Source organism: Podospora bellae-mahoneyi, chromosome 4 (genome assembly GCF_035222275.1).
Source record: "Podospora bellae-mahoneyi strain CBS 112042 chromosome 4, whole genome shotgun sequence".
NCBI lineage: Eukaryota > Fungi > Ascomycota > Sordariomycetes > Sordariales > Podosporaceae > Podospora > Podospora bellae-mahoneyi.
Window position 1 is genome coordinate 811,248 of NC_085883.1, and position 17,166 is coordinate 828,413.

The 17,166-nt window shown below is 52.3% G+C and overlaps 3 protein-coding genes and 1 non-coding gene across 4 annotated transcripts; 1 reads left to right on the plus strand and 3 right to left on the minus strand.

The window, feature by feature from the left end:
* Positions 1 to 3,299: 3,299 nt before the first annotated feature.
* QC761_402035 (uncharacterized protein) lies at positions 3,300 to 3,833 on the minus strand (the record flags this gene model as incomplete). The annotated part of the gene is made up of 1 exon (XM_062878490.1): positions 3,300 to 3,833. One exon carries the CDS (start codon positions 3,831 to 3,833, stop codon positions 3,300 to 3,302), a length of 534 nt encoding a protein of 177 aa, XP_062731941.1.
* A 932-nt stretch (positions 3,834 to 4,765) lies between these two features.
* QC761_0062940 lies at positions 4,766 to 4,838 on the plus strand. The gene has a single exon. It is a non-coding gene; the product is annotated as a tRNA-Ala (tRNA).
* A 190-nt stretch (positions 4,839 to 5,028) lies between these two features.
* QC761_402040 (uncharacterized protein) lies at positions 5,029 to 10,046 on the minus strand (the record flags this gene model as incomplete). The annotated part of the gene is made up of 2 exons (XM_062878491.1): positions 5,029 to 9,348; positions 9,426 to 10,046. 2 exons carry the CDS (start codon positions 10,044 to 10,046, stop codon positions 5,029 to 5,031), a joined length of 4,941 nt encoding a protein of 1,646 aa, XP_062731942.1.
* An 861-nt stretch (positions 10,047 to 10,907) lies between these two features.
* XYL2_1 (Endo-1,4-beta-xylanase 2) lies at positions 10,908 to 12,878 on the minus strand. The gene is made up of 2 exons (XM_062872602.1): positions 11,914 to 12,878; positions 10,908 to 11,850 (listed from the first exon to the last, which is right to left on the minus strand). The coding sequence occupies exons 1-2, from the start codon at positions 12,457 to 12,459 to the stop codon at positions 11,314 to 11,316; spliced, it is 1,083 nt and encodes a 360-aa protein (XP_062731943.1). The 5' UTR covers positions 12,460 to 12,878; the 3' UTR covers positions 10,908 to 11,313.
* Positions 12,879 to 17,166: the final 4,288 nt, after the last annotated feature.

Sequence of the window (17,166 nt, forward strand, 5' to 3'; positions counted from 1 at the left end):
ATTGGTTGGGGACCTGTTGGTGAGTACGGCGGCTGCAACCCTGCTGACGGCCATTTCTGTGCTCTGGTTCTGCCAATGTGCAAGCCGGAGCGGTTGAGATTGGTTTCTTATCTTCTCGAATGTACGTCCTCACTGTCACTCACACCTGTTGATCAACCTGACAAGTTTAGACGCCTTCCTCCACGACACCGTCGTAGAAGGAGTCTCAGCTGTAAGCCCCCACATCCCCACGCACCCTTCCCCCATCCATGCTAACCCCCCCTATCCCAGCCCACAACCCCCAACGGCACCACGACCCCCCACCCCGACGCCTTCACCCTCAGCCGACGTAACGACATCGAATCCGGCCGCAAACACATCCAAGCCAAAACAATGAGGCAGCTCCTCTCCACCGATAAACCCTGCGCCGAACGCATCATCCAAACCTGGAAAGCCATGCTCGCCACCACCCTTAAGCAGAAATCAAAACACTTCTTCAACCTCGAGGAGTACCTCACCTTTCGCATCGTCGACACCGGTGCGCCCTTTGTCGAAGCCACAATGCTTTTTAGCATGGGGCTTATCCTGCCTGAGCATGATAAAGCCAAACTTGATGAGGTTACACGGCCGTGTTTTGCTAGTTTGGCGCTGGCGAATGATTATTTTAGCTTTGATAGGGAGTATGCTGAGTTTTGCTGTGGGGAAAAGAGGAATAAGGAGGAGAGTAGGTTGATCAACGCGGTGTGGTTGTGTATGAATTGGTATGGGGTGGCGGTGGAGGTTGCGAAGGGGATGGTGAGGGAGGCGTGTAATGGGTATGAGAAGGAGTTTTTGAGACGGTCAGAAGAGTTTCTGAGGGGATGGGAGGGGGATCGGAGGGAGAAGGATGTGTGGGAGAGGTATTTTAGGGGGTTGAAGCATCAGGTGAGTGGGAATGTGGTTTGGAGTTTGAGGTGCCCGAGGTATCATCCTGATGAGAGGGGGTTTGATCCTAATGCTGGGGTGGAGGATGTGGTTACCTCTGGGATGAGGAGGGGTTTTCTTGCTGGGAAGCAGGAGGAAGAGCAGAAGGACAGTGATTGGTGGGAACAAGGGTTGGAGGTCACGTCTCCTGGGGTTGAGGTTGCGATGTAAAGAGGGTAGAGAATTTTGGGCCGCACAACAGTCCCTGTAATTGTTTCTTTTCCGGAACTATCAACATCATAGCTGAGAAACATGTACGACAAAATAATCCAAAGTTCCTAGCATCCCTGAAGCCTCGCTTGAACACATCGACGCCCTTCATCACTCTCCAGTCGCTGGCTACCGGTACCCATCCGTCTCCGTTTTTCTGCCGAGTCCACCTCCTAACCGATAGACAACTGGAGGTGGCCCAGGATATGGTGGCAGTTCAATGTCATCATAAAGGTTAGGCTGCTTGTTGACAACGTTGTTTGGGTTGGCGTTGGTGTTGGTGCGGGTGTTGGTGTTGGTGTTGGTGTTGGTGTCGGTGGTGCCAGCCTGTCTTTCCACATCATCCAACTGTCGACCCGCTCGCCAGCCTGGTGATGTAACTAGTTTTGGCAAATGCTTGCCATTTCCTCTCCCACGAACACCCGCAGCATGACTCTGTGTCTATGCAAAAACATTGTAGAATGCTAGCAATACCGCAGAAAACAAGCCACAACGGCCAAAAGAGAGCCAGGAAGAAGGATACAGTGGTGGCAAGAAGTTGTTCGCACCCATCCTTAACCAGCCGTGGGTACATTCGACTTATTTCTTAGTAGACGAAACCAATGTTAAAAAGAGAAATCGGCGCGTAAAAGTGACACCCGACGACCAGAAACGTCGATGCGACTTCCCTGTTTCTGCCCTCTCCTAGCCAGCTGTGGGAGTTAGCGCTCTTGAAGGCAGGAAGAACTTTCGGCTCTGACACATACTCTCTGCTCTGCAAAATCATCTTGTTTCTCTGTCGCTGGACTCCTAAGTGTGGAGCGAGACTTTCTCCTGAAGTCGTAGAAGTTATGCTGCTTGATCTTGAGACTGGGCTGAGCAACGGTAGCGATTTTGATGTGGTGTGAAGGAAAGGAAGGTAATTACTCTGAGGAGACTGGATTATCTAAGTAGGTACCCACCATACCAGGCAGCGGGTGGCTGAAGTGTGTTTAAAGTTGGCACACTCACATTTTTGGGGGCTTGATACTCGCGCACAGAAAAGCTTTTTCCAGTTGGGTTGAAGCTTGAAGCCATAGCTACCTCATTTCCATGTCCTTCAATTACCACCACTACCTCCAGTCTTTCTCCGACTACCTAAACATGCCCAGGATATGGCGGGAGCTCAGCCTCATCACGCTGACCCAGCTGTCCTCAAGAGATAGGTTGGCCACAGGATGACAAGGAGGAGCCAGCCAAAAAAGAGCAACGCCCTCGAGCATATATCGTTGATTGACCACCATGCAGGGCAGAGACGGTCTATCTCCGTTCTAATGCCCATGAAAAGCATTCCAACCCCATAGACGGCAAGTACCACCGTTAAAGCGTAATCGGCTCCGACTTCATGACTGCAGTACGATGTTAGGATAAGAGATCGGCGTACAAGAGGGTATCGTGCATCATTACCCCCGGGTGTGCAAGACCGCTTGAAAAGTTTCCTTTACATGTTGCTTTCTGTCCAGTTGCGAAGTTCCAGGTTGGCAAGTACCAAGATCAAACAGGCGGGAAGTCATCGTACCTCCAATCATCCATCGAATCACCCATCGCGAAAGTCTGGTATGTACGAGCGAGTGTTGATCGAGGTAGGTACGTATGTCGGTTCCAGAACGAAGATGAGAGCGGCAAAGTGAAAAGAGAAACGTGCGAGTGGCTGCCGTGGAAATATGGGTTTTGTGAACTTGAGGCGTAGATATAGATTCACGGTCACCGGCATGGCGCCTCTTTCGGCCTGGTGGTGGTGTGGCTTGCGTAGGTAGGAACCTTATAGGTATTCACAGGTGAGAGACATTGAGGGCTCATCTTTTCTTGCTCACGTTCATGAGAATACGAGGAATATATGCGCAACTTGAATGCAACGCTGTTCATAACTTCTTTCATTCTGATGGTACTAGTAAGTAGGTATAATGTCATCATCCCAGCAAGTCAAAGAAACACCACCAAAACAACACTTGACACCCAAACTCCAGCCCGCATAATCTCATAATCATCATCCACCATGTACATTCCATTATATATTGAGCTTCGTCATCGTTCCCAGTCAATCCCCCAAAGTGAAAACACCACGCCCCATGTTTCCCCCTCACCACATGCTGTCCAAACCAACCCATCCACTCTTCCATCACCTCCCTTTAATACCCTCGACTCCTACTCCTTCTCCCCCCCGCCCCCCTAACCTCCTCCCTCCCATAAACCGCATACCCCCCGTCCACCCCCCGACTCCTACTCCTCGACCCCTCCCTCCTAACATAAACCGGCTCCACCTCCGTCATGCCCACCCTTCTTTCCCTGCTAACCGTCCTCGTCCTTGAATGTCCCCTGTGTGAATGCCTCGACCTGCTCCTGGACGTATGTCGTGGCGGATACTCCTCCCTCACACTCCCATACCACGGCTTCCCCGGCACCGCAGGCTTGTTCGGGGGAGCCCCCAAGTTGGTGCACGACCTAATAATCCAGATGAGAAGAAGCAAACCGACGATTGAGCCGATTACAATCCCGGCGATGGCCCCGCCGGTGAGGGTGGTGGTTTCATCTGGGTCTGCGGTCACGGGAGGGTCATCATTGGTGCCGGTGATTATTGTGACTGTTGGGGGGTTGTTGTCTTGGCGAGGTGAGAGGAGGTTTGTTGTGAGGGTTGGGAGGTGGGTGAATAGTATTGGGGCCATTTTTGGGGGATTGTTTTGGTTGTGGTGATGGTCCTGTTGGTGATAATGGAGAGAACACACAGAGAGAGATGGACAGAGAGAGAGATGGATGAAAAGGAGGAAGGGATGACAGTGCTGATCCTAGACGCTGAATTTTCTACCATGTTTACTGCGTGGCTGTCAATCAGGATTATGTGGCGGTTGAGGTGATGATGTAATTGTACATGAGGTGTGGTGAGGCCGTATGGATTGGGAATGGCTTCGGGCGTATTTCAGGGGTATTGGTGGGCGGGGCGGGGGGTGCGCTGGGCGATCTTACATGGTTGGGCATTGCAGACTTGATGGAGATGCCAAGTTTGAGATATGGGAATAAGAGAAGCAAGAACATGCAGCATCCTATTGTTTTTTTTTTTGGAGTATGTTTCTCCCTGGTGTCGCTCTGAAGAGACAACTGAGAACCTAGGTAGCAGGTCTGTTAGTCTGAGTATGCACATTTCGTGAGAGCCATAACACTACTGTTTGCTCAAGCAACTGCCGAATAATCATGCACTATGATGTCATAACTATTCCCGTCATCAGCACGACATTTTGCTGCCCACAGGCACAGTCAGAGAGGAGCATTGCAAGACCAACGACACGTCAGGCAATCAACTCACTCCCCAATTCTGCACTTGCCGAAATCATTCCCCTCAGACCCAAATAACACCCAGAGACCTCCATTTCATCCCAGTATCTACACAAAGCACTGAACCATCCTCCCATCCCAGCCCCACATCAACACAACCCAAGAACCATGCCTTTGTCCTCTCAGGGGCCTCCCTGACTGTCACTTTATATCGTGTGGAGCCAACAAAGCTTCAGTTCAAAACCTCACCAAGTCGACTGTTTGCATTGTGGCTACACCAAATCAACCTTAGAAATGCTGACGCCGACGTAACCGGCATCATCTCTTAGGGCGTGTGGCGCAATTGGTAGCGCGTTCGCTTTGCATGCGAAAGGTCTTGGGTTCGATTCCCAACTCGTCCAAAGCACACTCCCTTGTCACAAGAGAAGTCTAGGATGATGTTTTGCTGCCCAGGTTAACCCCCTGAATTACATTTTTGTGGACTAGGTATGTTGTGCATGTCGACGGCCAAATTAAATTCACTGTAAATAATTGCTGGGCACGTGTGCATTGTTAGTGTCCATGTGGACGCTGGAGAATATCAAAACTCTCCTACTCTTCCTCTTTCTCGTCACCGTCATCCCCATCGATTCTATCTTCTCCCTCATCATCCCCTTGACTGCCCTCCTCCTCCTCTTCCTCCTCCTGCTCGCCCTTCCAAACAAACTCCCTCCCAGGCCCTCCAAAGTTAACCTCAAACTGCACAAACCCCCCAAACCCAACAATAGGAAACAACCTCCCCGACACGTCTCCATCCTCATCATCATACACACCCACTTTGACCCCGTTCTTCGTAGCCCACATCTCCCTCTGGGCCAAATCAACCCCAACACCAATCACATCACCCACCTCCCCATAAGCCATCCCAATAAAATTCGTCCCCGACCCATCAGAAGCATAAATCTCCCCAGCCCGCGAGTTGTAAGCCCACGACTTGGCGTTCGGGTTGACGTCACTCTCCATGACGGTCTCACCAGGGAACTTCACACCCGCCGCCCCGACAGAACTGAATCCAAGTGCCACCAGTGGCTTCGGTGGCCTAGCCTTGTGCCAAAGCAGAGTTTCCGACTCTGGGAGAGAAGGAGTGTCCTTGATGGTGATCTCGTAATAGTAACGATCCAACCCCGGAGGAAGGGGCTTGTCGGCCGAAACGGACACCTCCTTCGCGGAGAGGTGTCGTATCGTAATACCATCCTCTCCTACGCTCTTGGCGCCGATGGCAGTGGCGCCAGGTAAAGAGGTCGACCACCGAAATGGCAGGTTCTTCACCCAGGTGTTCTGCTCCTGGAGAAACTCTTCCGCTTCCTCGCTTCCCGAATTGCGCACCAGCTCGATGGGCCGCCAGCCGAATTGGTCTGGGCGGCTAAAGTCTGCGTTGAGGGACCAGAGTTGCTTGAGGAGCTTGACGCTTCCGTTGGCGGCACAGGTCGCGATCAAGGAGGAGTCTTGAATCGCGGCGGTGGGATCGGCCGAGATGAGGAGGGCGATCGTGTCCTCGAAGGCGGGAGTGTGGACTACTGCCCACTGTTCGTAAGCCAACACGAGAGCAGTTCGAGAGGAGGTGTCCTTGATAGAGGCGTCCGCTTTTGCCTCCAACAGCAAGCGGACGCACTCGACGTGGCCTCCCAGGGCAGCACGGTGCAGAGCCGTCATTCCCTTCTTTTCGTCCTTGACGTCGATGGCAAGAGCGGCAGCGTCGTCGCGCTCAATGGATACCTGAATCATCTTTGACACAATGTCATCAAACCCGCGAGATGCCGCTTGTCGAAGGGCAGTTCTGCCGCTACGTCCAGCCTTGTTGATGTCCGCAAGGGGAATGTCACGCTGCACAAGCGCGTCGAGAATCAGGGACGCAGTCTTGTGGCTCCCTTCTAGTTTCCCCAGAAGGGCAATGAAAAAAGGTGTCCAGCCATGGACGTCGACGATGTTCACGTCACAGCCATGCTCAACAAGCAGTTTGGCAATATCTGTTGCTCCTCTTCGGCACGCCAGATGCAAAGAAGTCCTCTTGAGCGTGTCGGTAAATTCGGGATCAGCACCATGCTCAAGCAGTAAGCGGGCGGCATCAATATGCAAGCTGGCAATGGCTTCTTGCAAAGCAGTTGTCCCTTGAATATCCGTGTCATCGATCTCGACAACACCCTCACGTAGAAGAATCTCCATGTTCTTAACCTGACCCTGCGTTGCGAGCATCTGCAGAGGACGGGCCGAGGTAAGGTTCTCGGCGTTGATGTCAGCCTTGTGTCTAATGAAAGCAAGCAAAAGATCTTCGGGTGCTGCAGTCCTGAAAGCAAGCAGAATGTGGAACGCGGTGAGTTTTAGCACTCCTTCAGGGGCGTCAATCTCTGCGCCATGCTCCAACAGGGCAGCCAGCACTGCTGGGTCTGCTCCCTCTCGGGCAAACAGATGTAGCGGTGTCCAGCCGTAGGGTTCGTTCCTGATGCGAGCATCAGCGCCATGTTGAAGCAACAACTGGACGCCCTCAAGCTGCTGGTCATTTCTGATCCAGTAGTGAAAAGCGTTGAACCCCCATTTGGATTTCGAATTTGGGTCTGCGCCCTTCTCGAGCAGAAGTTCCATCATCTCCAACCTATTCCCAACTGAAGCTGCCACCTGGACTGGGGTGAAACCATTGCAGACTTCGTTGACATCGGCACCAGCCTCAAGTAAACGCTCGGCCCAGCTTGTCAGCCCAAGATAGGCAGCAACATGCAGCGGCTTGTGAGAGCCGCTGGCAAGAGTGTACTTGCGTTCCTCTGGCGGATTCGAGGTCGGCTGGCTCGTTTGCCAAGCAAAAAAGAGATCAGTTTTGGACGAAAAGGCGTCGAGTTCTGTCATCAGCTGGGACCACAGGCTGCTGTCAGTCCTCTCCTCCGGTGAAAACAGCTCCTCAGCCTTGCGAACATGGTATGCCCAGTTGAGAAGCTCGTATCTCAAGTGGTGCGTAGGTTCCGTCTCAGAAGATGAGTCGCTGTCTTCTTCGTCTTCCCAGGAGTTGAAATGCTCACGATCGAAGAGACTGGGATCAACAACATCTTCCTCGTCATCGGAATTCTCCAACGGCAGCACCATTTTCTCAGTCAGCATATGTTGTGGGGGCAGAGCCTCCATTTGAAAATCTGGAACCTTGGACTCCGGAATGCTTGACAAGCCAGCGTGTTTCTGGAACAGAGGGTGGTTGAGATGTCGCAGACAAGCCAGAGCCAGCTGCAAATGCCCTTCGCGAGCGTCGATCTTCAGAGCCTTGTGCATGGCATCACTCGTTTTGCACTTTGCGCAGAGTTCGGTGGCTTCCAGTTCGTTATCCGCTTCAGCAGTCGCCCCGTTAGAGCTGAAAAAGAAATCCTCGATATCGTCAAGCTCTCCGATGGGCGCATGAACCATGAACCTGCCCTCGACAGAGCTGAGTTTCAGAATGCCTTCCACTGCCTGCAGGAGCTGTTCCCTTTCCAGACTTGAAATGTGCTCAAAGGCGAGGTCATCCTCTGTGTTGTCGCTGGAGATATCACCCACGGGGTTGGTGTAAGTACCCTGAAAGTCGTCCATGACTTCTCGTGCTGAGATTTGGTTGTCTTTGGCGAGCACAACCCACGTGAGGGCAGTCTTGAGAAGACCGATGTAGTTGGGCTTTAGGTTGCGTAGGGCCTTGGAATACACATCCCCCAGACCACCCGGGAGCTCCAGAAGCCGTTTAGAGAGCGGTCGCTGGAATGGTTCCTTCATAAACGGGATGGCAGTCTTGACAAGATACGAGAACTTGGACTGCGCCTTGTCCAGGATAGCAACCGTAGCCTCCTCGCGTTCCTTGGAGGTGAGGCCTGGGATGTTGTCGAGTTCATTCGCCAGGAACGCTCGAAGATCTTTCCCATTGCCTTCGCCAACATCAATGATCAACTGGTTGGGAAACTCCTCGTCATGCTGATAGTCGTTCTGAAACGTTGTGGGAGAGCTGCACCCAACAAGAATGAGAATGTGATTCTTGACCAATTCGTCGACTTGGCCCCGAAGAGAACGAAGTTCCCGAAGGAGCGTTCGCTGGTGTTGACCCTCGAGGGTCGACTTGCTGATTCCATCAACCACCACGACCACATCTCTTTGCAAAAGACGGACCAGCTTGCAAAACCCTCCAACGAACTGCGGAAACTCGGACAGGCGCTCTCTCTCGTGGGGCTGGGCATTTTGCAAGTTTGCTTTTGCGGCCTTGAACACTGCAGTGCAGCTCTCCAGAAGACTCGCGTTCTTTGTCTCCAGGGCCAACTCATAGAGCTGAGAAAGCAGTGTGTGCAGAACCGTCTCAGCTGTGATGACTTGATCTTTGCCTTCCTTGGCGTCAGGATTGCAGGTGACGTAAAGGTAGGCGGTATCCGGGTTCCATGCATCCTCCTCGTCCTCGTCATCATCACCCTGGCCTGGGAGGAACTGTCTGACAATGGACGCCATGACATAGGATTTTCCAGTTCCTTCTTCGCCCGTAATGCACAACATCTCACACTCGTCCGACTGCTCCCACGTCTCATAGTCCAGCTCCTCGAAGACCCAGCTGCAAGTGCCTTCAGGCATCGCAACAAGCGCATCAATGGTGTCACCCAAAACTCTCCGACACCCTTCTAGCGGTTGCAGCGCTTCCTGGTATGCCTTGTAGTCTTCCAGGGCAAAGTCCCACGGAGACTTGCGCTTGGTATTGCTGGCCAGCTCGTCCATTTTCTGGGTAATCATGTCAATCTTGTGGTGGAAGGTCTCGAACTGCTTGATAGAGCTGGCAATATCGGCCACAACTGACGACACACCCTGGAGCTGGGTAAGAGTCTTGTCTTGGAAGGCACCCTGGCTGCCCTCGAGGATTTTCTTTTTGAGGATAGCAATTGTCTCGCGCTTTTCCTCGAATTTGATCTATGGATAGGGTTAGTGGCCGATTCTATAACACAGTCCTTGGCGCTGGTCGAACCTACCTTGTTAGCCCCGAAAAAGTCTTTGAGGCCATGCTTGAGCCGAGCAAACGACCCAGCCGTGATATGACGCTTCACAGCAAACGAAAAGTCGAGGACGGCCACGTAGGTTTCCGTCACATCCTGGAACAGCTTCTCCACCAGCGGACTGGGCTTCCAGTCGGGCTTTTTGCCGCGTTCATCGTAGAGTCGGTCGTAATGACGAACGATGATCATAATCTCACTGATATCGCTGAGGGCCGTGCCAAAAAACTTGTAAAGCTCGTAGTTGCTGTGGATGGCTGTCAGGGTTAGCTTGACGGCGTACCAGGCCAGCCCGACGCTTTCTGGAGCCCCTTCCGTCAGGTAGTCTCCGGCCGTGATGAAGTTCTCGATGTTCTCCATGATATTGGTGATCCACGATTCTGGAATTTCCACATCGGCCAGCTTCTTATTGCCATACTTCTTGCCAGTAGCTGCTTGCAACTGCTGGGCGGCTTCCTTGGCGTCTTCTGGTCCGGCATATTCACGCAGGAACTCATTGAGGACGGCCACCTCCTTTGGATCGGTATAACGCTCGTGCTTCAACTTTTTGAACCGGTCAAAAGCCTCATCGTAGAGACTGCGATGGGGTGGCGAACCCATGATGACACCTTAATGATCGTCAGCTTACACCTATTTAAAAAGAAAATAGGCCTCAAAAGATAGCCATAGGCCTATAGACTATATTTGACGTGTGGCTCAAAATATGGTGTGCGTTGACTTACTTTTGCGGTGCCAATTGTATTGTCCACAACGTGGGCGACCGAAGAAAGCGGGAGAGAGTAAGAGCGTGGTGGAGTTGGAGACGGGTATCGACGAGCTGGAAGCAGAGACTGCTCAGGTCAGGGTGAGGTCTGAAGAACTTAACCAGGAAAGCAGTTAGTTGTGATACCTGGAATGCCGAAGATGTGTGATCGACTTACTTCCTGACATGCAGCTGACAAATCACCGTCGGGGATTTGAGGAGTCTCGTTGATTCCACACGTCGAAGGGATGGGCGTGACGGGCTTCGAGGTTCCTGACGGAGGATACTGATCTGACGACGTGGTTTGGAGGAGTGGGCATGATTATAGCTACTGGAAGAATGGTCGTCAGATTTAAGTCTCCCAAGCCCTGTCTGTCCCTGGCTCCTGTGTGGCCCCATGTTTACGGTGCGATAGGGATGAAGCAGAACGGCGCGGGGTCGTAGCGGGGTAGTGGGCATCATTGTGTGTGATTTGGAGATCTGCAAGTCAGAGAGATGAAAGAAGGGATTCGCTGCTTCGTTTCATCGAGGTCCACTGAAGTCGCTGGTCTCATCTCGTCGGGCAGACACGCTAAGGTCAGCAAGCATGTTAGGTAAGCACCAGCTGAGAAATGGACGCTTCTGATTGGTTAATTGTGGGGCGAGAGCTTAAACTGCTGCCTTTAACTCCGCATGTCAGATTTTGGTGTCACTCTCATGTTACGCACTTTTACATCCATACCACTGGCCCATCCATGTAGTACGCTGACCACCGAGAATCGTGATGCATCTGACATGGCCCCCAAGAGTCGCGATCGGGCAGAGCTTACACTGCAGTCATATTACAACATAATCCCTGATCGCGGACAGTGATACTGGTTTTCGATCAAGAATTTATGCTAGGTACTCACTTCCGCTTTTCGTTTTCAGCTGTAGGCCTCCTATCTAGGATCACAGTCCGTGCTGATTTCTGAGGACTCAATACCTTGCAGTAGAGAATGAGAACTGTGGAAGCATTCAAGTCTCTTGAAAGATACCTCGGTATCGTAGGGTGCGTATTTATATTGTGCCGGTACCTGATGTTGAGCTTACTCTACAACCAAGTAGTTCTCATTCTACCTTGCCCTTTCCCTTCCTCTCATCCATTTACTGCGACAGGAACTGCACAATGGCGTTGTAGTTGGCCTTGGCGTTGTAGTTGCTGTCGAACAGGAGAGGGTTGCCCTGAGGGCGCCACGAATCCTGGTCACGGACACCCCAGACGGTAATGGAACGGCACTTGGGCTCCTCCAAGCAGCCACGGGTCACGGCGACGTAGTCGTTGCTGTTGTTGTTCTGGATGTCGAGCTCGGTAACGGCGACCTCCTTGACGCTGGTGGCAGCGAGAACCTTGATGGTCTGGGCAAGACCATTGCCCTGGCCGGACTGAAGATGGCCCTGAGTACCGATACCGTCGATGGGGATACCCTGAGACAGCCATTTGTTGACGTTGGCAACCATGCCCCGGGTGACCTTGGCGTAGTTGGGCTGGTCGAGGTTGTAGTCGTTGATGTAGAGCTTGGCCGAGGGGTCGGTCTCGCGAGCGGCGTCGAAGGCAATCTTGACGAAGCTCTCGCCAAGGACACGAGAGAAGACGCTGTTGCGGAGCGAGCCATCCTCGTTGAACATCTCGTTGATCACATCCTATCGAGTTGTGTCAGCTCTCCAGTTTCCTTGTTCGCACCATGATCACAACACATGACATACCCAGTGGTAGATCTTGCCCTTGTAGCGGCCACCGACGGTGCGGATGTGCTCCTGGATCACACGCGTGAGCTGGTCACGGTTGTTGATCTGGTTGACCCAGCCGGCGAGCTGAGAGTGCCAGACAAAGGTGTGGCCACGGATGGTCTTGTTGCGCTCGGTGGCCCAGTTGACGAGGTAGTCAGCCTGGCCCCAGTTGTACTGGCCCTGGCGGGGGTTGAGACTCTCCCACTTCATGCTGTTCTCGGGAGTGACCTGACCGAAGTTGGCCTCGATAATGGCGGCGTTCCGGCCAGCCTGAAGACGGCCCTGATCGGTGGCAGTGCCATAGAACTCCTTGCCCTTGGCCTTGAAGAGCGCGTCGATGCTCTGGGAAGCCTGACGGTGCTCGACGGTGGGAGCCGCTGACACCAACGGTGCCAACAGAAGCATAAGACTGGCCTTCATCTTTGACGGTGGGTGAGACTCGGCTGGGATGACTGAGTAGCTGAAAAAGAAGCGGTTAGGTTGGAAGGGCCAGCCTTCTATATACCTAGTCTCAGATTCCATGATGGCTGCTCGGGATTACCCACGCATCTCCACCCTTGGGTCCCACTGTTCCGATTCGATGTATCCTCTGTCGACTACATGATATCGTTCTCGGCCAACCATGCTCCATCAGTCCAAGACGTACCTGAAGATCACAGGCCATGCTCCCCGATCTTCACCCACGCCTTCCCCTTCCATGCAACCAGGATTCTCCTTCCGCACAGGAGCAAAAAAGCCCTGAATGCCATTTTGCGGGGCCCCACGACGCAGTGCAACACGATCTCGGTCGGGCATTTTTGCTCCCCCTAACTCCCATCTTTAGCCGCGTTGCTGAACGGAACGGTTAAAGGGCCCAGGTGCGGCTTCGACTCCTTTTTGCCATATTCAAGACAATATTGATCCCTGCTGGCCGTGGACCCCAGAACCCCGTGCCAACTGCAAGATGCGCGCGAATGACGCTCCCCAGAAAATCTACGGCCGCTCCCAATTGGTGGTAAAATGCGGCGAAAGCCACGCGAACGACATCTGCCGGATGGGCGTCTCCGCGACATCATCACAGGGGATCGCTGGGCAATTACGGACAGCAGCGGTTAAGTGCTCTCCGTTGCTCTCCAAAACCCATGTAGCGCGTGGCTTATGGTTCATTTGACAGCCTGCATTCTGTCTTCTCCAACAGCCCGCCTTACACACAGCCATGTTCGTCATCCCTTCAACCTTTGTCGTATAACTGCCAATATCCCCAAACGATCCCGATTCGCCGGGATGCAACAGAGGTGAGAATCCCATGGCAGGTGAGCTGAGGGGAAGGGCATACAGGATGCTATTTGTTCCTGGACACCCGGTGATGTGCTTTACAGAGACTTGCTGTCCTGGAAATCGGGCGACTCCAGGGGCAAACACTCAAAACGACGGGAGTTTCAATCTAAACAAAGGAAATAGCAATCTCGAGCACGACGGGTTGTTCTGTCCTAAAAGTAGAATTGGTGCCGATTTCCCGGGCGGTTCTAATATGGCTTAAGGCAGGCCGCGTTGCCAAAATCAACCACTCCTCGATACCTAGTTGATATCTTGACTTGGAGACCTCAGAGGGATTCTGAGGTATACAAAGAGGTTGCCCCCCACCCCCCCAATCATTGGTTTAAAGGCTCACAACCAACCAACAGACCAGAAGGCCGTATGGTACAAATCAGCCGCACAGCAGACATAATCCTATGGCTGATCCTTCAATGTCCAAGCCCACGATTCACATCACAGCGCTTGGATAATTCTGACTGGCATCAACAGTTCATAACCTACCACGTGCCCAAGCTGCTCGCGCCTAAATTCTTGTACAACTCACACTGCCCCCCAGCAACAATTTCATAGAGTTGCATGGTAACACCAACATACTACCAACAACTAATAGCCACCAGTGTCACGGTCGTGGGAGATAGGTACCTTGCTAGGTACCCAGCAACAAATAATTTACTATCTCAGCTTTGTCCACAGAACCGCCCCAATCATCTCTTCAAACTCGCCGATTGCACATCAGGGGCAAATTCCCGCTATAACAAGCCACAATTTCAAAAAAATAACGAGGGCATTATATCAGCTAATCAGAACAGCTCTTAGCTGAGGGATAACGTTCCGCCTCAAGTAAGGTAGGTACTGTGTGAACGCCGAGCACATGACCGAGGTCTCATGTGCTCTCAGGTCCGCCAAACCACGAAACATTTTCAACCATAGGTACAAGTTGGTGCCTTGAAACAATGGGTCACTCCGAGAAAGTCAGCATCCTAGATTTGCTCGTTATCCTCTCCCAACTTTTGACTCCAGCGGTAGGTACCTGAGCCCGGACATACAACCTCTTCTCACCTCATCTTCTCACGCCCGCTACGCGAAATAGCAAGCAAACAAGGCTGCAGCGCCAGATACGCCTGGGCTGCTGCCCCGATAAAAGATAACAGTACACTCCAGCACGTAGGGATAGATGGATATGCTAGGATGGCGCGGCACCTGCGCTGAGAGCTCCGATAATGGTGAATATTATCGACCAGTGCCACGCCGCTCCACGTAACCTACCGGCTGTAGACCGGCAACAAGGCTGTGAACAGACCAAGCCGCAACATGATGGAGCTCTGGATCGCAACCCCTAAGTTGGGATCCTCGGTTGAGCCGTGTCCGGGGAGGCTGTGATGTCATGATGGAATGAGCGTGAGCGCAGCTGCTAGCGTTGCTATGGGGACGATGGCATTGAGGTAAAGGATTCGCGGTCCAATGGGTCGGTTCCTCTGAGGAGTATCGCCCGGTTATGGCTCTTCATGTCAGCACCAATCGATCCATCAAGAAATCGACTGTAGGTGCTCAGTCCTTACACCCAACGCCCTCAAAGGGGCAGCTTCTCGACTATTATACCCAAAAGCAGGCTTCCACTCGGTCAAAACCTCAGAGGAGTCATCAAGAGCCTGAAACCGCTTCAAGATGGCCTCGTCCACTTCAAACCAGTTGGCCAAATTTTGTCTGTGGCATGTGGCCCTTGATGCCGTCGTACAATGCTCTTGCGTCGCGTTGATTCGTTCTGATCTCCTTCACCTTCACCATGGGGAATATCAGAACAGTACTCTTTGGCGAAAGCCGAGCGGTCCGATCGTCCAAGACATATTGCCTGTGTTGGACGCAGTCGGTGTAGTTGCTCAAGCAGTATGTGACCCTTTGCATATGTGATGATTCGAGCACGGAGTAACTGGAAAGGTTCGCTGCTGCCGGTGGGGCAGACGCAGTGATTGCTTTTGTTGTCAAGTCAAAGTGTTGAACAATCTCTCGTAGGTCGGTTTGGCATTTTGGGTTAGGGGGGTCGATTCATGTTGTTAGGCTGGACATGAAGACTGGCGACAGTACAGGGATGGGATGGGAGACTGAGACCTACTTCGAGCAGGAGCAAGTGGTCTCATTAAGAAGTTGAAGTTGCCATATCGCCGAGATGGCATCTTGAGTCGAAGTGGTTGAGATGAGTTAAAAGTGGTAAAAGTATTTACTGTGAGGGAACCCGCAGCAAAACGGTTCCATTGACTCACCTACCGTGGAGAGAAAGAGAAGTCAGCTGCTTGCTGTCGAGAAGTTTCAGGCAGATTTCAGCTGACTCCCTTGAGCATAGCCACAGCAGACAAGGCCGGCCCAAGGGTAACCAATCCCACAACGATCACAACTTCAAATGGGCGGCTGACTGTGGCGCCTGTTCAGCTTAGTTTGTGATACCTGCCCGCACTTGAGGAAATGCCGGCACAGATTCGCCAAATTATAGATGATCTGCCCAATGTAAACATTTGATGGCTTCACTGAATGCTCACTCGGTGATAATGAGGTTGTCCACACTATGGCACCAGCTCTGAATATGCAAAGTTGCTGGCCAAGGTTGGCTCAGACAAAAAGCCAACGTTGAATGGACACGTCTTCAACAGGTGTCTTACCAGATCTAACACACCACCTTTGATGTTACTTCTTCTACGTCACTTCTGCAAGGGAGCGACTAACACCAGAAAGACTCTTCACGAATCAAGTAAGGGGCATCTTAACGGTCAGGCCGATGTTAGCCCTGCATACAGAAACCGCCCCTGGGCTACCAAACTTGCTTTTTGTTCCGTCATTACCAGTTCCGTCTGGTGATAAATGAACATGGCAATTACCAAATGGGTATCTTTCCTGACTGCAGATATGTCTGCAAGATACTCCGCCGGAAATATTGTGGCCTGCATATAGCCCCCAAGCATGGAGCTTTACCGCCAGACAACGGACAACCTCGGCCGAGGCATAAGAAAGGATTTCCTCAGGTCAAAGGAATGACGAAATAACCACACAACAAGAAGCCATATATTGTCAAATAAGATAAGAGGTCGTCAAAAGTGTCAGTTCTGGTTCCCAGGTGGCCCAGCGAGGCCGAACCTGGGCCCCACTGCCAAGATATTAAATGCTTAACAGTGGGCCTCAATGACTATTCTGACATGTATCTCCAACTCGTATGAAGATCAGTCGAGACTTGGGCACCGCTTTACTGGCTCTTGATCACATGAGCACAACAGACAGGCGAGATCTCACCACACATGTATATCTTATAAGGTGTCACGATTTATCTCCTTCTTGCGGCGAGAGACTCGGTAATCGAGCGGGATACAGACGATGGTGGGCCGCCTCAGCCCTGTTGGTCGGGACGAGGGAACTGTGTCACCCGCGCCACCTCCAGGGCTGCTGACTCCCAAGAAGTTCAGACGACCCCAAAAACGACTCCTTTTCCTGGGACGGCGACTGATGGAGTTGTCATCACCATCAATGCTGTTTTGTTGTTTCTGTTCCACCAAGTGCGAGAAGGGCCCGTGCGGCACTCGGAAGGAAGTGGTGGGATGATGTGCATTTATGCGTGATAGCGAGAACCAGCCCATTGATATGTCGACTTTTTGAGCCATGACGACACTACTTCAGATAGCTACGAGGTAATGTAAACAGGAACGGAGGTTAAAGGACGGTGAATCCACTGCAAAACGCCTGTGAGCTCCGGGCCTGGACCGGATCGTCAACGCCCAGACTTTGGGGGGGGGGAGTCGTCGGTAAGAAAGATGCCGGAGGGGCAATGAAACATCAACTTGGGCTGGGGGATTGACGGATGGTCTGTTGGAACGACTTTGTCAGCGGGCATATTCCGTAAACATCATCAGCCTTGCTCAAATAGAATATAACGGGTTGAGGTGAGGTGCAACT

Excerpts from the sequence above, each read along its gene's own strand:
- XYL2_1 (XM_062872602.1), bottom strand. The coding sequence starts at position 12,459 with ATGGAATCTGAGACTAGGTATATAGAAGGCTGGCCCTTCCAACCTAAC. Across the intron at positions 11,851-11,913 it reads AGGGCAAGATCTACCACTGG|GATGTGATCAACGAGATGTT; the intron begins GTATGTCATGTG and ends ACAACTCGATAG.